We start from the raw sequence: 25,479 nt of genomic DNA, 5'->3' as shown, positions 1-25,479 counted from the left end.
CACCACTGACTTTCGAATTGTTTGCTCAATTTCTGGATTTTGTGTGTAATTTGAATCAAGCCATCCCCACTTTTTTTTTCTTTTAATATTGTCTAATTAATTTATTTTTAAACTAAATATCCTTGACCTGGACCCGATTTTTAAACTAAAAACCCTGTGCCAATGCTCTCTTCTCTTTTGGCAGATATCATTTCATACAGTATATTTAGAATTAATTTTTTTTTATAACTTGCCATAGAGATTCATTATTCAAGAAAGTGAATATATATCTACAAGAAATCTTATTAATGAACAATCTCTTCGAAATTTATGCACATTGGGAATACCAGACCAAACCCCTACATGCAAAGCATTCAAAGGAAAATATTTGAAGTTGGACGCTTGATAAAATGTTATATATGTTGTGGAACTTTTTGACTTTGGACTCGCAAGATTCTGATAACACTTGAACGACCCAAGTGAAACATGTTAAAACCACAACGAGGAGATTCTAGCAGTAAAGAAAGGAATCACCAAGTTTGAATTTCATCTGATAGAACATCACTTCTTGGTAGAAATAGATATGTCCTCTTTTCCTCAGATGCTGAAGTTCATGGTTTCATAATTAATCATTTACGTTTAGGACAATCCTCCGGGCAGTAGTACAAACACACATTTGCTCTGCCAACTAATGCATGATTAATATAAATAGAAAAAATAACCTCAGTGACCAAAAATATCTTATAATATACGATTTTAACCAACTTTTTTGGATTTGCCAAAATGACCAACTAAATCGCAATGCGATCGATAATTCGCAACGCGATCTCCGGTATCGCAAATCAGTTTCCAGATTCGCAACGCGATTCTGACTATCGCATTACGATTTCCCAAATTCGCGTTGCGATTTTCCTAATTCGCAATGCGAATACGTAAATCGCAACGCGAATTTGGAAAATCGCATTGCGATTACGTAAATCGCAATGCGAATCTGTGAATCGCAACGAGATTCTGATTATCGCAATACTGAATTTCAAATTCGCAACTCGATTTCTGAATTCGTAACAGGTTTTAGTTTCGCAACACAAATGTTTTGGGTATATAACTACGCAGCAGCAGCAACTCATAACCTAAATCCGTAAATCGCAACTTATTCCATCTCCATCTATCACTCTCTCCGGCGACATCCGTTCCTATATCCAACGACATCCTTCCCCATCCAGCAACAGGTTTTAGTTTCGCAACTCGTTTGTTTAGTAAATTAATTTACAATAATGAAATCATCTAATGTTGATCATGTTTGGATAGATTTGTGTTTTGGAGGGTCATGGGAGAATGTTCATGGTGTTTTACAATATATGCCTTTACCCATGAATCTTCAACTAAAACTGTCATTAAAAAAGTTAACTTATGAAACTCTAATGTTACGTGTTGCAAATAAATTGAATTTAGAGCCCCTAAGTGGATTTAGGCTATCTTATCAGAGAAATTGTAAAGTTTATTTGTTAACCGACAATGAAGATGTTGAACGATTCATTGCTTACATTAGTGTTTCAAGTGATGATGTTACATTGTATATTGTTGAACCTAGAAGTAGTGAAGTTGGGTCAGTAGCGGGTAGTAATCAACTAAGTTTTTCAACCCCAGTTTATGATGCTCAAAATTTAATGGTCCCACCACAATTTCATCACCAAGCAAAATATTGTTTCACCACATTTCCAATACCAAACACAATCTCAAAACCCACAACCTTTCCCTAATCCAAATCCCAATCAACTTTCAGCACCAAATTACGGTTTTCATATTGACCAGTTAGACGATGATGAGCCAACAGAAAAAATTGTGAGTACTAGTCAGTATTCGAAATTTGATCTTGGTCAATACCCGGACTTTGATCTTGGTCAATACTCGGATTTTGATGATTTTTTCAGAAGAAGAAACAGACCCTGCGTGTAATGATTTTGATATTGGTCAATACCCGAATTTTGATGATGAAACAGCCGTTGCCGAGGAAGATGTTGTTGATGATAATGAGGAGGAAGTTACGACTGTAAATGAACATGTTGAACATCCATTCTGTAATTCATATAACACTGAAGAAGAAAAAGAAGAAGAAGAAATCCCCAAAGAAAAGTCCCCGAAGAAAATGCCACGGGAGTATAACTGGAATATGCCAGAATTACTTCAGATACCAGAAGAAGAGTTGGTAAAGATAGCAGTTGATTGTTACACAAAAATTATTCGTATCAAGAAAGATTATTGTTTTGATACAAAGGAAGACTTGAAGATAGCTTTGTATACGAAATGTGTGGAAGATGCTTATCAACTAAAAGTTAACAAATCAAGCAAAGATCGTTTCGAAACAAGGTGTATGATTGACAAAAACTGTACGTGGCGTATGGTTGCAAAGAGGATAAAAGATTGCGAAATGTTTCAAGTTAGGACTTTTATTGATAAACATACATGTTCAAAAACCCAAGTTTTTCCTCACCATAGACAGGCAAATAAAAAGGTGTTGGGTGGTTTTCTGGCTGAGTTAATGTTTTTGAATGACAGGGTATATCGGGGACATGAAATTATGACTGACATGAATGCTCGGTTCAAGATTAGTATCTCATATTCTCAAGCTTGGAGAGCCAAATGTTATGCCTTGGAATTGTTGAGGGGGTCGCCAGAAGCATCGTTTGCCCAACTGCCGGCTTATTGTCACAATTTAAAGCTGAAAAATCCTGGGTCGGTAACTCATATCAAAACAGATAGAGATGAAAGCTTTGAGTTGTTGTTTATCGCCATTGGTGCTGCGGTTAGTAAATCAATATAATTTTGTTGACTCATTTTTGTTAGTTACATGTATTTCACATTTAAATGATTATATTTCTTGTGTATATGATTTTGTAAATTCGTTCGTTTATTAATTGCATGCGCCCAGTTATTATAGTTGACGGAGCACATTTAAAAGGTCGATACCTTGGGGTAAACTTATTAGTAGTAGCCATGAATGCTAACAATGGGATACTGCCAATAGCTTACGGGGTTGGCAAATCCGAAACCTCTGATTCATGGACATGGTTTATGGGGCATCTTAGGGATTGCATAGGTCCTATTAGCAATCTGACAATCATATCCGATAGGGCAAACTCAATTGACAACGCTGTTAGAAGGTGTTTCCCAGATGTTTTTCATGGACTTTGTGGTGTTCATTTGTATATAAATCTAAAATCAAGGTCTGCTGGTATAAAAAATCACAAATGGACATACTGGAAGGCTGTAAAAGCTTATCGGGAAGTGGATTTTAATAAGCATATAAACTGTTTAAGACGTGTTTTGCCTCAGTGTGCTCAAACACTAAAAGATGTCGGGTTTGAAAGATGGTCAAGAGTACATCAACTTGGAGCAAGATATGGTTTCATGACGTCTAATAGTGCAGAATCAATCAACGCTCTAAGTCGTCATTCCCAGAAATTACCCATTACTATGTTAATGGAGTTTTTTCGAGCCTCTATTCAACAGTGATACTACAAGAAAAGAAACCATGCAGGTATTATTTCTTTAAATTATTAACTTATCATATATTTTACTAAGTATTATTTATTTAAATTTACAGGAACATTGGAACATCGTGTTATACCATTGACAGAAAAAAAGATAACGAAACATGTTGTGAAGTCAACGTCATGGAGAGTTGAACCATGTTCAAACACTTTATTTGAAGTACTGGATAATAACTTAAATGGGCTTGTCGATCTAAATGCAAAGACGTGTAGTTGTATGAAATGGCAAACATCTGGTTATCCGTGTGGCCATGTTATAAAAGTCTCTTCATCTAAACCAAGATGATTCAAGCGCATACGCTATGGATTGCTACACTACAGAAGTATATCGACAGACTTATGGCGAGATTGTCTACCCTATTCCACATCCTTCTGAGTGGGACATACCAGATGACTTACAAACAGTTTTGTCACCAGTCATGGACAGAAGGCTACCTGGCCGACCAAAAAGTCACGATCGTATACCGTCTAAGGGTGAAGAGAAGAAGAGATCGACATGTAGTCGGCACAATGAAAGTGGTCATACAAGGTTGACATGTGGATTACCAGTGCCATCACAATCATCTTTTCCTCTACCAAAATATGGATCCTCATCAAAATCCCAATCACAACCGGCTTCACCTTTTGGGACTGTTAACTTAGGTGATTTTTAAATGCAAACGTTGTATTATGTGTATATTATGTGTGAACTTTTAACATTTTCAGTTAGGCATGTATTAGTAACTTGAGTTTGAACATTGCTATGATATGTTCAGTTGTTATCACTTATTAGACATTCATTTGACTATCGCAACGCTGAAATCGCAACGCAAATATGACTATCGCAACACGGAAATGACTATCGCAACGCGGAATTGACTATCGCAACGAGAGAATCGCAATGCGAAATGAGAATCGCAATGCGAAATGAGAATCGCAATGCGAAATGAGAATCGCAATGCGAAATGAGAATCGCAACGAGTGAATCGCAATACGAAAATGAAAATCGTAACACGAAACTAATTTCGCGTTGCGATTTTCATTTCGTATTGCGATTCTCCCGTTGCGATAGTCATTTTCGCGTTGCCATAGTCTGTTTTGCATTCAACATAATGCAGATTGAAATCAACAAATCAACTATTACATTTCAATTAATTAAACAAGCACAAATATTATGTACACATCAATTAAACAAATCAACATTTACAAATCATCTTTTACAAATCAATTAAACAATCAAAAAATAATAATGAAATTAACTTTTGCACCCATACATCCATTTCACGCAGCTCACTTCAGGATTAACCTGCAGAAACCAAACATTGAATCAACAACACTATCTACACATATAAAACCTACAAACAGCAAATTGTTGAATTCTAGCTACTTAACCAAACATTTTCAAACCAAAAAGAGTATATATGTTTAACAACACTTGCATTTGACTTACAAATTGTTTATGGACACTTTCATAACGCGGATGCAGGTAGGCAGCGTCTCGCATATATCGCTATAGCCATAAAATGCCGAAACTACAAGCCTACTGTACCTCTATCTCTATCTGTGGGAGGTAGAAAATATGTACTTCCTGTCGTCAAACACTCCAAGCACATGCATACGAGAGAACCATAATCCCCTCTGGCTTCCTTCATTTGTTGTGGCGCGATCTCGTCTCTGATAACTGTAACATTGAACTTCTTTGGCTTCTTGTTTCCACACTTAGTCCAATAATTAATTGCATCCAAGAATTTAGCCAAATGAGAGATCCATCCCTTAATAATATCTCTCAAATCAGACAATGATATGTAATTTATCATGATGTCATATACTATTGTCTTTAGAGATGGGAGCTGAAGCTCGACGAGAAGCCAATGAGTACGATCTAAAACAGGGATAAACACCTGCATCGAAATGTAATAATTCAAATTGCGCACTTATTTATGAACACCTTTAAAATATTTAAACAAATATACTAACCTTATCGACCTCCCACCATGCAGGATAAAGTTTAGCTTGTCCATTAGCCAACACATATGATTCCTGTCGTTGATTCTTCAAGTGAACTACGTGAAAAGACGTCGGCATAATTGTATATCGCGTTTTTTTTATATTTTTCTTCAATTTCCTTACAATTAGAAGACGTGTCACCCATGCATCAATATGCTGTTTTACAAAAAAAGACATATATTAGTGAATTACATAAATTTTTAAAAAAATTAATCAAACTGAAATATAAGAAGAAATATAAGACTTACCCCCCATCGAAATAGCCGTTGTCTTCAACCCCTAATAATACACCCCACCAAGACCGTTCAATCAACAAATGCATATAATCGTTGAGTTTGTATATGTCAGTGTAATACCCTTGGCTCCGCTCATGTAGATTAAAATCAACTGCGGTCTTAGCCCAAAGGGTATTATCCAGAATTGTTTCCGGTAGTTGTTTTCTCTCCACTTCATCTGCCGGAATGGTACTGGCTAGTAACTTATACGAAAGCCAACAGTCATCCATCATGTCCGGCACGTGAGGGGGCTTCTCAATAATTTGATAATTATGTCGTGTGAATCGGGCTTTAGAATGTTGGAAAGGACCTCTTCAACGATGACAGTGACCTCTTGAACGGTGGGAGGGGACTCTTGAGGGATGATAGGGGCCTCTTGAACGATAGGGGAGGCCTCTTGAACGATGACAGGTGAGTCGGGATTTTTCTTACGGATTCTTCGCACTATTGGGGTGAACGGAGACGTAATGGCGCGTGCACGCCGTCTGATGCGTGAACTTCGTCTTGCAAGAAAAACCCGACGTAGAGCATCCACCTTAGCGGGCCGCTAAAAATAAATTAATACATAAATCAGTAAATAAACAGACATGATATTAAACAGTGAAAACAAAGACAAATATATTTCAAACTTGCACGGTATTCACCCAAGTCATTATTATATCATTGTTCACAAAATGCATCAGATAACATTCCAGAAATAAGCACTTATATAAACATTTAAAAGGACAACATATAGGTTTAGTGCAGGTTCAATGACAACATAAAGAGTAGTAGTTTATTCTTGAAACTTAAATTTTCAACACTGTGAAGTTAGTATTTGTCTTTTGGTTGAAGTAATGCAATTCATTCAAGTTTCAATTTGCAGAAGAAGAATAGAATCTGAAACTTAAAATCGCAACGCGAAAATGACTATCGCAATGCGAAAATGACTATCGCAACGAGAGAATCGCAATGCGAAATGAAAATCGCAACAACAAAATTGCAACGCGAAAATGACTATCGCAATGCGAAAATGACTATCGCAATGCGAATTTGACTATCGCAACGAGAGAATCGCAGTGCGATTTTCATTTCGCATTGCGATTCTTTCGTTGCGATAGTCATTTTCGCATTGCGATAGTCATTTTCGCATTGCGATTCTCTCGTTGCGATAGTCATTTTCGCGTTGCGATAGTCATTTTCGCATTGCGATAGTAAACTATTCTTCTTCTGCAAATTGAAACTTGAATGGATTGCATTACTTCAACCAAAAGACAACCAAAAACAAATACTAACTTCACAGGGTTAAAGAATAAACAGTTAAGCAGTATTGGCAGCAATCGAATGAATTTACTAAGCAATCTAAGTGAAATTACGAGTAAATTTATCATCAAGTTAAATATGAAAAATATTAAACTTACCTCGTTGCGTAGAGTATGAACCTCGGCAACGATGCTACAATCTCACGTAGAGCTGCTACCTCACCACGTAAAGAGACACCTCAACACGCCATGCACCATTGTCATCGCGTAAAGTACCGACCTCCTCACGCAAGGTATTGACCTCATTACGTAACTCCCCTAACTCATCCCGTGGAGGTGGAGAACAGGGAGATAAACGTCGTGGCATCTTTGCCGGTCGCCTATCATGAGGTGATGGTGGAGAAGAGGCTCGATGATGTGACAGAATAGGTGATGACTCTCGTTGTGGAGGTGTATATTTGGGTCGATCAGGTGATGGCTCTGGGTGAGGTGATGGCTCTCGAAGTGGTGGCTGCTCATCATCCGTGCTATCAAAAAACGCTTACTAGCTTGCCACCAATCAGTGGCAAGCTCAGCTTCTGTGGGTGTCAGCCTCTGTAATGGAGTGTTGGCCTCCTAACAATATAAAAGCTCAAACAAAGTTAAACGTGTACTAGTAATAACTTGTTTATAAACGTATGGTAGTATTTTTGTTAACTTACATTATTTATTGTAGTATACGGTAGTAAATCTTCCCATTGCTACAAGGACCGTTTCCTCTTACAGGAAATAGCCCTAGGAATATCATTAGAAGTTTTTAATGCATATGTCTGCATGGCTGGAAAGGCCTCAAATATCCAAATCTACAAATAATATAATAACAAACATTAGTAATTGTTAAAGAATTAATTATAATTTTGGAAGCATTATATAAAAATTATTACCTTAAAGGCCCAAATAAAGCATGACAAAGTGTATTTGGAACCATCGCCACGCAAACTTTTTCGATCATCAAAGGCAGACGACAACTTATTCCATGTAGCTCTCCATAGATACGAACCCCACGGAAACAGGTTCCATGCATTTAGGTCCTCTACCAATTTAATTAGATCATTAGGAATAGGTTGTCGGGCCTCTCTGCCTAAAAAGTCGGCTTGCAAAAGTATTAGAAGGCATACTCGGACAACATCGACGTCATCCATCCGAGTAAAACCATCTTTCTTATTCAATAATCTCGTCAAATCTCCCACGTGTAAATTCGGCTTCTCTGTTGACAGTGTTAAAACATTTTAATATTTCGATATAACAAATTAAGTTAAATGGATTTTAAGATTTTCCAAAATGATTTTCTAAGTATATTCGATATAACTATTCGAATATCAAAACATTACTCCAAATATTTCAAAAATCATTTTTGATCCTTACTTAAGTGTAAAATTAAGTTTTAATCATAAAACAATTTCAAAATATTTTACAAAGTATTTCGAACCAATTCAAAGCCAAAAATTCCAGAATACTCAGAGGGAACCGATTCCCCCCCCATAGGAGGAACCGACCCTCTTGGCCAATTTCGTCATTCGATTAACTCAACATACAGCTTAGGAAAAACCCGGGAAAACTATGATAGGCGGGTGATATGTCTAGTGTACCGATCTACATCATCGTATCCAAAGCGTAGACCGGTGATTAAGCAAAACTCCTCCCGCTCAAAACACGTATACGCCGGTGGAAAATCAAACCATATCTCTTCATCACGACGTTGTATAGTCTCTGGTAGATCGCTAGTCATGGTTTGAAGAAACATATGGGTCAACATAGCATCTCCACCCGGATGTTGTACCTTCAGCCATGGCCCGAAGCAAGTATCCTCAAATATTTTTCTTTGTGCAGGTGAAAGCTTCGACGCAATTGTTTTGGCCAGGCTTACTTTATTTCTTAAGGTCAATTGAGCCGAATAAAAGTTCTGCAAAAACAATAAACATACCAATTTAGATATACCAAAAACTACACTATGAAGATATAACAAGAACAATAAACATAAAGAGTAGTAGTTTATTCTTCAAACTTAAATTTGCAACACTGTGAATTTAGTATTTGTTTTTGTTTTTTGGTTGAAGTAATGCAATTCATTCAAGTTTCAATTTGCAGAAGAAGAATAGTTTCTGAAACTTTAAATCGCAACACGAAAATGAAAATCGCAACACGAAAATGACTATCGCAACGCGAATTTGACTATCGCAACGCAAGAATCGCAACGCGAAATGAAAATCGCAACGCGAAATGAAAATCGCAACGACAGAATCGCATTGCGATAGTCATTCTCGGTTTCAAATACTAAAATTGAAAGAAACTTGAATGGATTGCATTACTTCAACCAAAAGACAAAACAAAGACAAATACTAACTTCACAGGGTTAAAGACTAAACAGTTTAACAGTATTGGCAGCAATAGAATGAATATAATAAGCAATCTAAGTGAAATGGTTAATCTATTATTGAAAACACCAGTAAACTTATCATCAATTTCAATATGAAAAACCAAATAATAATGCAAAAATTTCAAAATAAAAATAATTAAAAAAACTAACCATCGGTGGTTGATTTGGTTGATTTTTCATTTCTGACCGTGAATGATTTCGCCGGAGATGGAGACTGATATCGTCGTGGGGACTGATTTCGTCGGAGATGGGGACGGATGTCGCCTTAGAGAGTGAGAGATGGAGATGAGACTGAGTTGTGATTTAGGGTTTTAGGTTATGAGTTGTGATTACGGGATATACTGTGGACGGTTCAGTGCTCCGATATATTAATATATTCGTGTTTGGAATTTGAAAAAAAATACACATTAATAAGAATGGCGCTATGTAAACCGCATTACGATTTACGTATTCGCATTGCGATTTACGTATTCGCATTACGATTTTCGAAATTCGCATTGCGATTTACGTATTCGCATTGCGAATTAGGAAAATCGCAACGCGAATTTGAGAAATCGCAATGCGATAGTCAGAATCGCGTTACGAATTTGGAAACTAATTTGCGATACCGGAGAACGCGTTGCGAATTATCGATCGCATTGCGATTTAGTTGGTCATTTTGACAAATCTAAAAAAAGTTGATTAAAATCGTATATTATAAGGTATTTTTGGTCACTGAAGTTATTTTCTCATATAAGTATAGTGGGGTTGAACCAGTTGGCAGGAATTGGTAGATGTTTGCAAATAGGACAGATCGATGGTGAAGGTAACACACAGCAGATTACCTACTTTACACCGAATAGGAGCAGATCAAGGGCCCTACGATTCCACAATATGCAACCCTCGATAAAAGGGCATAATTCTTCTAGGCAAATTGGAAAAACAGATAACTAATAGGCATAAACATGCTACGAACATATATCCAGAAAAGCAATATTGAGGAAACTATTTTCAACCACCACTTCATTTCTGTATCTACCACTGCTAGATATGATCAAAAAGTACAGGTACAAAAAGTTAATGTTATGTGCCTTGCGCAACTGCAGAAGGCTCAAGCTACAAGATGCGATGTTTAAATACAAAAGCGTACAGTTGCAGATCACATCAAATTAACCTAATCTCCATATTCACTACGCAGAAATCATACAATCAATCTATGCAACGGAATTTCGGTTACTTAGACAAAACATAGGAAAATAATCCAAATCTTATCAGCCCTAAATCCACAAGACAATCCTGAGAACACGTCAATAATAAGAGGGGAACCCCCCTCCCCAAAAAAAACAAAATCTAGTAAAAATCATACAACTCAATGTCAGTCCCTTGCAAACTAACCTCCCACAATTTGTCTTTTGTACTTGTACAACTCAATCAGTACCACACTGTACAAACCATTCATACACTTCCTATACAGTAAATAAATAAATAACCTTGGTATAGTTATTACTAATTAAACTTCTCTTCTCTAAGGACTGGAGCACAAAGGCTCTTGTCTGGATCCTCTCAGATACCGAAGAAGAGTTTCAGCCTGCAAAATTAACATTCAACAAATAAATCGATTGTTGATATGAAGCAAACATTAAATAACGTTCGACTTATAAATGCATAGATAGAATCAATGCAAAACTAAAGCATTCTACATGAGATACATGTTGCATATGATGGTGTAGATAACAACGCAGCAATGCTCGATTTTGATCATTCAAATGCAAATTACTTAATACCAGAACAATGTTTAATCGACATAGTATTTCGATCAAACTATAAGCAGCATCGTGATTTCCAGGGACATGTATTACATTATCTTCTTTCAACTTTATCCTCAAGTAATCAATCAAAGGAATAAGTTATCTTCATTCAAACACAAGTCAACCAACATGAACTAGAATTACCTTATGCTTAGCCTTTGAGCTCCCGGTCTGAGAAAGAGCCACAAGAGGAGGGATCCCACCTTCCCTAACAAGCAACCCCCGATTCCTAATGCTGTCAGAACACAACTGCAACAGTGTCAGCACCGCGAACTCCTTCCCTTTGGTAGAACCATCCTCAATTGCCTCCACAAGTGCCGCAATCCCACCATCTTCAACAATAGCTTCCCTGCCTTCCTCAATTCCTGCCAAGCTACTAAGAACAACCATCGCCTTCTCCTCCATTCCGGTCCCTTGCTCTGCTACCATTCCCACCAAAGGCCTGACTGCACCTGCACTAACTGCCCTTTCTTTGTTCTGCCTTGCCGAACACAGCTTATAGAGGGTTGTTAGTGCATCTTTCTTGCCTCTGTTGGATCCGTTGATAAGAAGGGATACTAGAGGTGGTATCGCCCCGCATGCTCCGATTGAAGTCTTGTTTTCGTCGATCAAAGCTATGCTCATAAGTGCGCACGCCGCGTTTTGCTTGGAGGTTTCGGTTCCTGTCTTGAGAACATACACTAACGATTTTATAGCTCCGGCGTTTATAATTCGGGCTTTGTTAGCTTCGAAAAGCGACAAATTTAGTAATGCAGTCACCGCGTGCTCTTGAGTCCAAGGATCGCTGTTCCGAAGGAGCGGGACTAGAGCAGGAATCGCTCCGGATTCTCCGATTAACTCACGGTTATCCACGCGATTCTTGGCTAGCAGTCTGAGCTTCGCCGCAGCTGATCGCTTCACAGCAATGGACGGTGACTGGAGGCCATCGACGCAGATCTTGATTGTCGGTTGAAGATCTTCTGGTGAAATACTCTCGATAATTTCCGTCGAGAAATTCTCTCTCAGCAGAAATCCATGGCACGGCTCCGGCTCCGGCTCACACTCAGCTCCATTGGTACTTTCATTCCCCAAGGTGGTTCCGGGTGAAGGCAGGGTGGCCAGCCGCTGCAACTCGCCGGAGATATCGCTGCTGCAAGAGGAGAAATCGCTGAAAGCTTGAGAAATGTCCAAAAAGCCCTCGTTTTCTGAGTCGGACTTAACAGATTTGGAGTTGGTTTTGGAAGCCAGTTGGCCGAGGCGCAGGTCGACTACGGATTCGGCGAGGTTTTCGGGGACAAACCCGTACCTTTCAGTCAAGCAGCATCCACTGTTGTCATTTTGGTAGAAATTGGAGCGTATCGTCCGCATGGAACGGTCAGTGGTGTGTCGATCGAGTGTGGTGACCGAAGCCGAAACTGGGTTGCAACAGTTTCGAGCAATGCTTGAACTGGAATCTTCAACAGACACCATTTGTTCACAAAGGAAATATAGAAATAAGTGGTGAAAATCGATGGAGGAATAAAGAGGGTCGATTTTATCTATTTATGGACCGAGGCTGAACGGAGCGGATTTGCTTTTTCTGGTTACTAACATATCTGGCCAGGATTTGCTGGTGAAAAGGTGAAAAGTAAAACTGCACAGCCAGATAAAGTAAAACGTGGCGAGCTCTGGTTTTGTCAGGTTCTTTGCTGTGGGGCCAGTAAAAATGAAAAAAAAAACAAGATGGTTTGTCAGATCAGGTGTGACGGTGGCCAGAGGCGTGAGGCTTGAGTAATGCCCTTAAGCCCATGTGGTTAAATCGATTCCAAATTTCAATGCCCTTTTTCTCAACCCTGGACGGCAGCAGATTTAATTTATTATTTCAAGATTCAACCCAAATGCCCAATGGGCTTACCTAACCGCTGACCGGAGTGGCGGCAACCGGTTGGTACAACTTCACATCTATTAACCACAAAGTTTGACTCCTCCATCAAATTAAGTCAACCTTATCGATAATTTAGTTTTCTAAAACGAAGTTAAATCACAGCTTCAAAGTTCACTCTCAAGTAAATTAAGATTATGATCTTTTATTAATGTATCAAAGATTAGACTCAAAAGACGAATTTTTTAATTTAAAAAATAAAGAACTTTTAAATTATAATCTTAAAGCATGCATAATCTCGCTTTACAAACAATGGTTTAGGATCAGGCATCTGGTAACCGTTGCCAAAGCTTAAGAAAAGTTGCCATTTTATAAATTAATATCTTAAAGCATACTCTTTCATGTTCCAATATAATATATTAGTAAATATAGTACCGTCTTTGTATATAAATAAATAAAGTGCAGTAAGTAAAGTAATTATGCGACATTCTGAGCTGTTTAGCACCCTAACCACTTTCATTAATATATTGAGAGAGATTGAAAAGATGATGTTTGTCCCTACATTACGCATGGTGTGTGTGCATAGTTATTAATTAATTGTTTAGCAGCTTTGCAAGCATTTGGAAACTGCAATAGTAACATTAGCAATAGTAATAAGCAAGCAAGGTCGATGGTTTTGGTTCAAATAAACTAATGTCAATGTGTGTGATGCATGATAACGCGTTTTTTACCGCTTAATTAATTAAAGAAAATGAATGGGGTAGTTGTTTCGGATAATTTCCCTTCTAACATCAACTATAGATTAAGATAAGAGTTAAGTATTAAATTATAATAAAACGCAGAGCATAGAGGAAACAAAGGTAAATACCATATGGTGGATTCATTTGATTATTTCCCTTTAAATCCATAGATTAGATTAGTTTATTGCAATATCTGCATGCGAGTACGTGATAAGCCAACAGATCATTTATATCTGAGTTTTATGGTCGGTTTTGGATTAAGCTTGGTATTGAAAAAAGACAAAGCGGGAGGAAATCCATAATGGTCGGGATCGGTGCAGGCAGTAAGCAGGAAAGGGTGACCAAAAACTGTTAATATAATAATTAATAAATCTTCGCACAGATGGACCAAGGGTGAGTGAAGGTAGTCATTCTTTTTGAAAATTTTAAATTAATAGTTTATTTTCTTCTATTTCTAAATGTAATTAATAGGGATATCCCTATTTCCTCCTCGGTCATCTCTGAGTATTGTTATAAAACATGGGCCATGCTTTTGGGAAAATCAAGGGCCACTTCTTCATGGACATTTACCCTTTGGATGTGCCAATGGATCAAAGTGCTGCGAGAAGCGCACCAGTGCATGAGGTATTTACATCAGGCTCAAGGTGGTCCAAATGGTTTCATTGAATTGGGCTTGTAGAAAGATACATACACATTTCCATGATATAAATTGGGTTCGGCGTTCAGAGCCATCAGCCTATTCGAAGAATCATTCATGTTGTAAACAAAATCCCACAAAAAGAACAAAACAAGCTAATATATCATATCAGATAGTAGAGGCAATTTCAGGCCTTTGAGGATTTATCAATGCTGCAAAGCCTCAAGAAATGCATCTTTCAGCGATGGATTCGAAGCGGCGACCTGTGGAACTGTGATGTCAAAATCTTTACCAAACCTGTTGCACAACAACACAACCATCATTTAGATTCAGAATAAGATAGAAAGTGCACGTCAACCATGTTAGCTACTTACGGATCATACACGAGGCCTCCAGCTTCTTTAACAATTAAAACACCAGCAGCCACATCCCTAATCATAGAGGCACACCGTCAGTCATGTACCGAAAACTTTAACCTCGTAAAATACCGAAATGGTTAAAAGCATACCATGGACCCCCATATCCAAGTTCGTAAAACAGGTCGAGTCTTCCACATGCAATTCCACAAAGATTCAATGCACATGAACCAGTCATTCGAAGTGATCTCACCTGTCAATAAGAGGAAGCAATTATGGATTTCCACAGATAGTAACAAAAGAACGAAATGCAGGCACAGTTTCGCTTTTACCTTGAAAAGCAAGATATTGATTCTATTTGTACTAGCGTCCAAAGTGGACTTATCTCGTTTTGTTCCAGCCTGCTCAATAGGACAGAATTTGATTAAACTATACATGCTTAAGAAGAGCAACAGCTTTGTCATATCAATTAGCCTAACGCTATTCAATAATGGGATTGGAAGTTGGAGGCAGAAATTTCAGGTTCAGTTTCACCCAACAAAGGAGGAAAAGAAGAAAGAAAACTTTGAAATTTCGACAAAAAAGAACATTAATACCTCTGTTGCAAGGAGAGACTTTACAAGTTCAGTCTGAGATGACACTGCAAAATTTCAGAGAAAAAGATACCAGCTTTTAGAGATTCACTCAAAATGAAATTTGAGGACCATACATCAAGATCACTGGATTCACCTCTAATAGGGGATCCATTGAGAAAAGCACCTTTCCCAAGTATACCAGTAAAGAGCTGCATGTCATAAAGCCGGTAATATTTATAGAGCGCTTGATAAAAGACAACTCTATTCAATGACTTGAAAGAGAAAATTTCACCTCATCCATTATCGGATTGTAAACAACACCAACTGTAGGAACCTTTCCAATGGTAAGACCAATGGAGACACAGACAAAGGGAAACCTGTAGGATTGCAACAATAGAAACATGAAAATGACTTTACAAATGAATTAAGAAACGATTCACGGAAGAGGTATTACCCATGCACAAAGTTTGTTGTTCCATCAAGGGGATCAACTATCCAGGTAGGTTCATCGGTAAGCTCTGATGCACCATTGGCAGCGGTAGTTTCTTCCCCAATAAACTACAATAAATATCAAACTATAGGAATAAGAAAAGATGAATCACTGATGAGAAAATTATATTTTTTCTTAAGCTCAAGTTAACTTTTACTCTTGATAGATAAATGGTATAGAATTATAAAACGTGCAAACCTTGTGAGAGGGGTAATGTTGCTTAAGATGATTAAACACAAGATCTTCACATGCTTTATCCGTCTCTGTGACCAAATCCACCTGAATTTAGATAAAAGAGAGAACTTTAAGTAATCATTTCCAATACCAAATAGGAAAGTGGCGGTGTCTACTTTCGGAAAGAAAAGAAGATTTTAGTATTTAACAAATCAACACAACAAGAACCGGTTTGAAATGCACTTAAAAACAACCTGTAGGGAGAATAGATACTAAAACTCCGGTACCAACCAATGAAAGCATGTATTGAACCCCAGTAATCTATCAGCAATAACCACTATAACACACTTTCCAATTTCATCATGGATGGATATCATGGCAACTAACAAGATTTTTTTTTTGGGGGGGGCGGTACAAAGTGAAATTATAGATATGGTTTACTCAAAGTTTGAGGTAGAAATTAAAGAAAGACCTGGCCTTTATGCTCCACATGCTTGGTCTGGTAAAACCCTTTACGGATTATCTACAAAAACATCAAAGACCAACAAAAAAGTCAGAGAATTAAATTAAACGTATCAATGAAGTAAACTGCAAGACAAGAAAAGGAAATAAAAGAAAGAAGATAATGAGAGAAAGAAATGAAATCTTGAATGAACCTCTCCAGCTTTCTTAGCTGCATCGACTGCAGTGGCCAAGAACTCTTCAACAGAACCTGAAATCCAGAGAATTTACAGAAACAAATAACTAAAACAAGAAATCAAAATCCCACAGGAAAAAAAATGAACCAAGGAAATCAATAGAAGAATAATAATGCTCAATAAAGTGAAGAAAAGGGAGAAAAAGATTAATGGGGGTCCTACCATTGTCAGCCATCGGCTAGAGAAAAGTGTTGGGAAAATTGATGGATAGTTTTTGGAGAGCTTTTCACGTAACAAGCGACAGGCAAAAGGCGACCATGCGTTTTGTGTTTATATAGAACAATGAGTTTACCAGAGAAACAAAATGCCCCTGGATTTCCTTGGAATTCTCTTCTCCCTAATTTCCTTTACGCTTTAGGTTTATTATGTCATCCATGTTTTAAACAAATATCATCCTCTAAACATTCCTTCCTAATTTGTACTTGAAATGTAGCAATAGTAGCACATCAGATATTTACATTTTTTATATCTGAATTTTAATTTGAAGGCGTAAATTTGCTTTAAAATTTGTTCTTTGTGGTTGGAAAATCTGAGTATTTTTCATCTCAGTTTGAACCTAAATTATATTAAAAGGACGTATAAATTTATTAAAATTTATTTACCAAGTTAAAAGCTTAAAATAAAATATCTTAAATATTTATAAAAGTAAAGTGAATTCAAATCCAAAAATAAATGTATGGATATTAATATTGGCATTAACTTTGAATTCATTACAAAAAATAATTAAAATATTTCGATCAACAATATTTAAATCCAAAATATAAATCAAGTTCGCATGATCATTTTTGCATCATGTTTGATGGTGGGTGGTGTTTTTTTCTCTCTCTCATTATTACATGATATTAGTAAAAGTAAACCAAATTCATTCACATAATAATTAAGGCATATATTAATTCAATTACCGGTTAGGGATATTAATGAAAAATTGGATCTTACAATAGTCCTTGATTAGGACTCAAAAGGGATTCTCATCCCCCTCACGTTGCTCGACGAATATGCCTAAAACATACGTTGATGTTGTTAACACTGCCGAAAGCAAGTAGAGAAGCATCTGATCTGATGTAGAAACTTCAAAAGTTGGAAGGTTATTCTAGTCTAGCCGAGTCGAGTCATGTCCTTGTCATAAGAATATACATGGAATATGCCAAAAGCTTCTCGCTTGAATTTGATGATGACCACAAACGTTTAACGTATCGAGATCACATGATTTGTGATCCTGAAAAAGCCCAAATCCATGAAAATATTATTACTCTGCCCCCCAACCAACTCCAGCAATACCAGTGAATAGAAATCGGATTTGTACTTTGTAAAGGTGAAGGAAACGGTACTTCTCGCGAAACTTCCTACAACTTTCTCGTTACTGCCTAATCTACACATCCATCCATCCAATTCCAGACCATCGAAAATTACAGATAATGATATTGCACACAAGTCCTTTTAAAAGGACAACCACAACGCTATGTGAATCACAGTCAAGTAGTTTTTTAGTAACATTAAAACTAAAACTAACACGAATACAATGTATTAGAGCTCACTATGCCCGGGCCGGCGTTAAAGCTCAAGGGCAGCGATTTCCTTCACAACTTGAGCCTTGTATGCCTGAAACTGTTCGTCCGCTGCAAGACATCCATCTGGAAAAGATAAATAAAGTGCCAAGCCTATAAATTTACATGGATTTTTTTGTTTTGTTACCATATTGTACCTTTATCAGGCTTGAAATCAGCAAACAAACGTAAAAGCTTGCTTTTATTTGCAACCAGTAAGCTAGCAATATCTGGAGGCTTGTTCCGATTTGCAGCCATTTCATGTTTCAAATTACTATCTAAGTGATCCAAGCGGAAAGGAAATTTAACACAACACCTTCAAAACATGAAAAGCTTATAATTGGATGCTCTTGCTTGATTCCTGCGGAAAAGGAATTCAATATTTAGTGTTTGAATTTTATAGCTGTGTTTTAATACTTGAACAAGGAAAATCTCAGCGGTTGCAGCTACTGTTCTGGTAATAGCAATAGGCCAGTACCACACTTCAACCATAAACCCATAAACTAAATGAATAACAATATTTGCAGACTTAGGTCTACCATTCGTGACTATAATCAATGGAGCATAAAGCTTCATGTTGAGTATTGTTGGAATAAAATAAACCATGACATCAAACATCAGAAAAATAACATTTGGATAATAAAAAATGAAATCAAGAAATCTGGGGAAGTATCATACCCTTAGAAGATTCATAAGAATCCTTAAATTATCCCTTGAGCTTACATATCTGGTCATGACTGCTGAATTTGAGCGGTCTAACAAAGTATCGCACAATAACTGTAACATAAGAAGAGAATAGAGTAAACAGGATATAAAATGTCTCCTAAGCAACAAAAAATTAAACAGCAATTGACACTGCCACATCTTATTTCAACATTTTAAAATAAAACGGCCATCATATTACTACGATTTTGACATTTCAACAAAGGAGCTTCAATTGGATTGGATTCAATTGGATGGTCATGGGTTGGGTTTCGGCCATAACGACCCGACCCGAAAATATTACATCATTCACCCGATCTGATCAGGCCCGAAAAATATATACGTTCCCCCCAATCTGAACCTGATTCGACTTGATTTTTGAGATAAAATTTGAATCTGATATGACGTAACCTGAAATAATAAAAAATATTTTTATTTAATATAAACAATGATTTAATTGAAAAATATATAGAGAGAGATATTATTGTAATTATTCCTAAATATATAAGGTAAAATTATATTTTTTCTTATCGAGTCGGGTCGTTTATCTTAAACCCGAATCCGACCCGACCTGAACCCGAAATTTAAAAAAATCAAACACGATCGGGTCGGGTCGGGTCGGGTCGGGTTCAGGTCCCATGTCCATCCCTATTTGCGAAAGTGACGGTGTGAGGTAGCGCAAACGGTTACTAGAGCCTCTGCGCAACAATTGCTAGAGCCTCTGCGAAACAGCTCCGCTCGCCCACCACCTTACTTCGATATACATATTCCTATCCTTTCAACAACAAAAATCTTAGTTTCTCAGTTTATTATGTTAGATAGTGTGTTTTTTTCATTTCAAGGCTTTTATGTAAAAGTGTAACGTTTTCTTTTTACAGTAATATAAAGTCAATTTTAGATAGAATTTAGATAATTTTAATGATATATTGATGAGTTCGAGTGCATTTCGCTTTTGTTCCCAATGTTTTTCGATAATTGGTTATTTTGATCGATTGCTATTTATCCAACGGCTGCTGTGGGATTTCCTTGTTAGTGTAAATAAAGTTGCTTAACAGCTGATACATTGTAGCTAATCAGTTGAAGCAGTTAGTTTGTTGAAGTTAGTTACATCATTTGTTACAGCTATAATACTCACTATAAATACACTCCTTAAGACTTGTAAAACTCACCCCTTGAAGATAATAAAGTTCAGAATGATTTCTCTCTTTAGTTTTGTTTCTCGTTCTTGCTCTCATAGTTTAGATATCATTTACTAATCTTTACATGGTATCAGTCGCCAAAACGGTCCTGCAGTTTCTGGCTTGCTTCTTTTCTTGGAGGTTCTTGCCTTTCTTTAAAGATGGTGGACTTGCAACAAGATGGTGTTCAGTCTCCGGTGGATACCACAGTCAATTCATCGTCCTGTGGCTCTTCGGTCCTGCCTAGTGTACAACATATACATAAACAGGATTTCATAAAGCTTACCGAGTCAACATACCTTCTTTGGAAGCATCATGTGACCCTTATAATTGATGGTTATGGATTATTGGCTTACATCTCTAGTGATAGTCCTGCTCCATCTCAGTTTGTTACAAATGAGTCATGACAGCTTGAGGAAAATCCAGTGTATGATGTGCATAGGCAGCAAGACAAGTTGCTCGCTTTGAGGTTGTTGATAACGGTTAGCATAGAGGTTTTGCCATATCTCACAGGGCTCACATCATCTCGTATAATTTGGAATGCAGTATCAAGATTGTTTGGAGTTCGTTCTAGTGCCAAGATTTCTTCTCTTAGACACAGTTTGCACTCTCATAGGAAAACTGGCTTGACTATGAGTGATTATCTAGGCAAGATCAAGACAATCTGTGACTTGTTGAATGCGGCAGGTTGTGTTGTACCTGAACAAGAACAAGTAAGTTTGATTCTTGCTGGTTGTCAATAAAATTCAAGTCCATTATTACTATAGCATCTCGTGATGTAATGTCCCTAGATAGTCTCACTGAAATGCTCCTGGATTGTGAGGCTAGGCAGAAAGCTTTTTTAAGCGATAGTATTGCTGCAAATATGGTTATCCAGCCAAAAGAAGAGTCTCGAGCTGTCACTGAAACATATGCAACAAAAAAGTAGTTTTATTCCGTGAGAGGTCATCAGGGAGGCTACCGTGGTCGAGGCAGAGGAAGGTTTAACAATTCAAATCGACCACAGTGCCAGTTGTCAATGAAGATCAATCTGTTGAGCAGTGGAAGAAACCAGTTGAATAGGTAGTTCCTGTGAATGGAAATGTGTATAATCACACGTTGTAATCTCCCGTTTTCTACCACTATCCATCCAACTCTATGTATGGTATGCCTTATGCTTTGACTCATCAAGGACTGTCTTACTCCTCGAGTCAGGTAATGAATACCTTTCTTGGGGATTGTGTAGCTCATACTACAACAACAGAAAGATAAGAGTCATTTGTTCATACTGCACCTATAACTTTTGTATCCACTGTGCCTAGTATGGCAGTAGTTCATAGTGTTCCAAAACACTCCAATACTTTGTGGTATCCAGACACGGGTGTCACTCATCACGTATCAAATGATCTTGTACCATTCAATTCAAGTATGGCATACAAAGGTAACAACACCCTTCTAATGAGAAATGGCGAAGGAATTAAAATTGATCATGTTGGTCAAGGCTTTCTGTCTTCTAGTCTCAGACCTCTGGTGTTACAAAATATGCTACATTCCCCATACATTAAGAATAAATTACTGTCAGTGTCTCAATTCACTCGAGATAATAATGTGTTTATTGAGTTTCATCCTTTTGAATGCTTGGTGAAGGATGCACAGACTCGAACCATTCTGTTGAGAGGAAAGCTCACACGTGAAGGACTATACCAGCTGCTATCGAATGAAGAGAATGAATCAAGTTGCATAGTGAACAATGTGTCCAAGGCTTCAAGCAGTCTGAAACTTTGGCACAGGTGTTTAGGACACTCGTGTGTGAAGACTGTCAAAGATGTTATGAAAATGTGTAGTGTTTCTTCTAGTGAAAACGAATTGAACAATGTTTGTTCTGCATGTTTACAAGGCAAGGCTCACAAGCTGCCTTTTTTTTAATTCTTTGACTGAATACAAAGAAATTTTTCAGCTGGTTGTGTCAGATGTGTGGGGACCTGCACCTGTAGTTTCGACTGAAGGTTACGTATATTATGTATCATTTATTGACGTGTTTAGCAGACATACCTGAGTGTATCTAATTAGAAAGAAGTCTGAAGTCAGCCAATGCTTTCTCAACCTTGTTAAAATAGCCAAGGTTCAGTTTGGGAAAAAATCCAAGTGTTGCAAAGTGATGGTGGAGGTGAATATCAAGCTCTGAAGAGTTGGTTTTTTACCAATTGTGTACAACATTGAATCTCCTGTCCCAACACGTCATAGCAAAATGGGAAGACTGAGCGTAAACATCGCCACATTGTTGAGATGGGACTAGCCATGTTAGCTCAAGCATCACTGCCAACAAAGTTCTGGAGTCATGCTTTCACTATGGAAGTATACATCATAAATAGACTACCATCTGAGACCATTTCAGGCAATACCCCGTTTGAAGTTCTTTATCAGAAAGCTCCTTACTACTCGGGTATGAGAGTTTTTGGGTGTGCTTGTTTCCATTTCTTGAGGCCGTTTAATCAACATAAATTGGATTTTCGGTCAAGACAATATGTGTTTCTTGGGCCCAACACCTCACATCATGAGTAAAAATGTTTAGACAGTGATGGTAGAATTTTTGTCTCTCGTCATGTGAGGTTTGATGAACAAGTATTTCCCTTTGATAAGAATCAACTTGTTTGCAAGTGTCATAGACAAGAAGTTATCACGACTGTTTAGTTGCCTGTAGTTTATAATAAGCTTGGAGCCACACCGCTTTCCAATCATAATAATATTGGGGTAGGTGCGTATAATCCAAGTCAAAATATTGTTGGGGCCATGCCTTTTGGAATTGTGGATGCACGTGGTAATGCTCTTGGGGACACACCGAATTTTATTTGAACCGATAGTGCTCTTGGCGTGGTGCTCACTCGTGTTGAGACCTCAACAAACGCATGCGTTGAGGAATTAAATAATGATGCGCATGGGTCCAAGAAGGAAATAATGCAAACTCAAATAATGAAAGTGATGGTGGCTCACATGTTGAAGAATTAAATAATGATATGCGTTGTGTACATGGGGAGCAAGGTGCGGTCCAAGAAGAAAATAATGCAAATTTAAATATTGAAAGTGGTGATATGCGTGGTGCATATGGGGAGGAAAGTGCGGTCCAAGAAGAAAATAATGCAAATTTAAATATTTAAAGTGGTGATATGCGTGGTCCATATGGGGAGCAAAGTGCGGTCCAAGAATAAAATAATGCAAATTTAAATATTGAAAGTGGTGATATGCGTGGTGCACATGGGGACCAAGGTGCGGCAAACATTGATAATATGAGTAATTTTAATGGCTACTCGCATGGAATCCAAGAAGAAAGTCACGATGATGGCAATTGTGGGAGTAGTTATCGTGCACATGGGGTCCAAGAAGAGAATCACGACGGTAGTAACTGTGATGGCAGTTCATATGGGGTCCAAGAAGAAAATGGTACAGAAGAGACGTGTTTTGAACTTCCACAAAATGTGGAGAGTGGTGTACCACAAGCAGACTCCAATGTACACCCCATGATGACCAGGAGTAAGCATGGAATCTGGAAACCGAAAGTTTATAACGTTGCAAGTTCATATCGAGAACCAGCAAATATAACACAGGCCTTGATGTGTCCTCATTGGAAAGAAGTTGTGCAAGCCGAGTTTGATGCCCTGGTAAGGAACGACACGTGGACTCTAGTTCCTCTTCCTAGAGATAGGAAGGCAGTAAACTGTAAATGGATTTTTCGAATAAAGCAAAAATGTTGATGGCTCGATTTCAAGGTACAAAGCACGCTTGGTGGCGAAAGGTTTTCTTCAAAAACCAGGAATTGACTTCGATGAAGTCTTTAGCCCGGTGGTCAAGCCTACAACGATCAGGGTGATCATTTCCTTGGCGTTGTCACGAGGATGGAAGCTAAGACAGATCGATGTCAACAATGCCTTCTTGAATGGGCTGCTAACTTAAGAGGTGTACATGACTCAACCACCAGGGTATGAGCAAGGAAATGGTGAGTTGGTATGTAAGCTATACAAGGCGATTTATGGGCTGAAAAAAGCACCAAGGGCCTGGTTTGAGCGACTAAAGGCATACCTGGAATCTGAAGGTTTTTGCCTAGCTAAGTCAGATGTCTCTCTTTATGTTAGAAAGACCTCGGATAGCTTGGTGTACTTACTGGTGTACGTTGATGATATCATCATAACAAGGGATAAAGAGGTGGTTTTTCAAAGTGTTATAGACAGATTGAAAGCTCAGTTTTCGTTGAAGGATCTTGGACCATTGAGTTTTTTCCTAGGAGTGGAAGTCAGTTATGAAGGTTGTGATGTTGTTTTGAGTCAACAAAAGTATATTCAAGATCTTCTACAGAAGCATGGTTTTGGTGAAGTGAAAAGCCTTCCCACCCCTATGGTCTCTAACATCAAGATGTCAGCCAAGGAATGAACACCACTTGAAGATGTTGCACGATACAGAAGCATCGTAGGTGCCCTGCAGTACATTGTGATCACTCGATATGATGTGGCGTTTGTTGTGAATAGGGTGTGTCAATTCATGTAAGCCCCACTGGATGTTCATTTTCAGGCAGTCAAGCGAATACTTCGTTACCTACGAGGTACCGTTGACTTTGGACTATGGTTTACACCTTCCTCGAGAATGGCTTTGACTGGTTTTGCAGATGCGAATTGGGGCTCGAATGTTGATGATAGACGGTCAACCTCAGGGTTCTGTGTATATTTTTTTGGGAACCTTGGAGCTTTCGAAAGCAACAAGTTATTGCACGTTCAACTGCTGAGGCTGAATACAGAAGTGTGGCTTGTGCAACTGCTGAGATGGTGTGACTTCGATCGTTGTTGGGGGAATTTCATGTAGTTTCACATGGCAAGGCCACATTGTGGTGTGATAATACAAGTGCAGTCGTTGTATGTGTTAATTCCATACTGCATTCCAAGTTCAAACATGTTGAGCTAGACTTGTTTTTCGTTCGAGAAATGGTGGCTATGGGGAAACTACAAGTACATGAAGTGCCTGCAGTCGAGCAAGTTGCTGATGTGTTGACCAAGCCTTTATCAGGTCCTTTATTTTTCAAACACAGACAACGACTGCTGGTGGTACAACTTAAAAACATATCGTTTTGAGTTTTGAAGGAGGTTTGAAGTTGAAGGTTGCAAGGGGAATGTTAGTGTAAATAAAGTTGCTCAACAGCTAATACATTGCAGCTAATCAGTTGAAGCAGTTAGTTTGTTGAAATTAGTTACATCATTTGTTACAGCTATAGTACTCACTATAAATACACTCCTTAAGACTTGTAAAACTCACCCCTTGAAGATAATAAAGTTCAGAATGATTTCTCTC

At 37.9% G+C, this 25,479-nt stretch overlaps 2 protein-coding genes and 1 long non-coding RNA gene across 4 annotated transcripts; all 3 read right to left on the bottom strand.

Annotated features, from left to right (window-relative positions):
- Nucleotides 1–10,564: 10,564 nt before the first annotated feature.
- On the bottom strand, nt 10,565–12,715 carry LOC120189973 (U-box domain-containing protein 4-like). Its single transcript, XM_039193105.1, has 2 exons — nt 11,380–12,715; nt 10,565–11,015 (listed from the first exon to the last, which is right to left on the bottom strand). The coding sequence occupies exons 1-2, from the start codon at nt 12,682–12,684 to the stop codon at nt 10,953–10,955; spliced, it is 1,368 nt and encodes a 455-aa protein (XP_039049036.1). The 5' UTR covers nt 12,685–12,715; the 3' UTR covers nt 10,565–10,952.
- A 1,745-nt stretch (nt 12,716–14,460) lies between these two features.
- LOC120190308 (inositol-phosphate phosphatase-like) lies at nt 14,461–17,071 on the bottom strand. Of its 2 annotated transcripts, XM_039193401.1 has the most exons (12): nt 16,908–17,071; nt 16,704–16,759; nt 16,520–16,570; nt 16,072–16,152; nt 15,838–15,941; nt 15,676–15,760; nt 15,538–15,592; nt 15,405–15,448; nt 15,141–15,209; nt 14,961–15,061; nt 14,827–14,883; nt 14,461–14,749 (listed from the first exon to the last, which is right to left on the bottom strand). In XM_039193401.1, exons 1-12 carry the CDS (start codon nt 16,918–16,920, stop codon nt 14,659–14,661), a joined length of 807 nt encoding a protein of 268 aa, XP_039049332.1. In that variant the 5' UTR covers nt 16,921–17,071; the 3' UTR covers nt 14,461–14,658. The 2 variants fall into 2 exon arrangements, with proteins under 2 accessions (XP_039049332.1, XP_039049333.1); XM_039193402.1 differs by lacking the exon at nt 16,520–16,570 and having other exon boundaries at nt 16,908–17,069.
- A 1,156-nt stretch (nt 17,072–18,227) lies between these two features.
- Nucleotides 18,228–18,982, bottom strand: LOC120190007. Its single transcript, XR_005522591.1, has 3 exons — nt 18,968–18,982; nt 18,448–18,650; nt 18,228–18,361 (listed from the first exon to the last, which is right to left on the bottom strand). It is a non-coding gene; the product is annotated as an uncharacterized LOC120190007 (long non-coding RNA).
- Between the last annotated feature and the right edge of the window lie 6,497 nt (nt 18,983–25,479).

Source organism: Hibiscus syriacus, unplaced genomic scaffold (assembly GCF_006381635.1).
Source record: "Hibiscus syriacus cultivar Baekdansim isolate YM2019G1 unplaced genomic scaffold, ASM638163v2 tig00116962_pilon, whole genome shotgun sequence".
Lineage (NCBI taxonomy): Eukaryota > Viridiplantae > Streptophyta > Magnoliopsida > Malvales > Malvaceae > Hibiscus > Hibiscus syriacus.
Note: the sequence above shows the minus strand (reverse complement) of the source record. Positions and strands in the feature narration are given on the sequence as shown.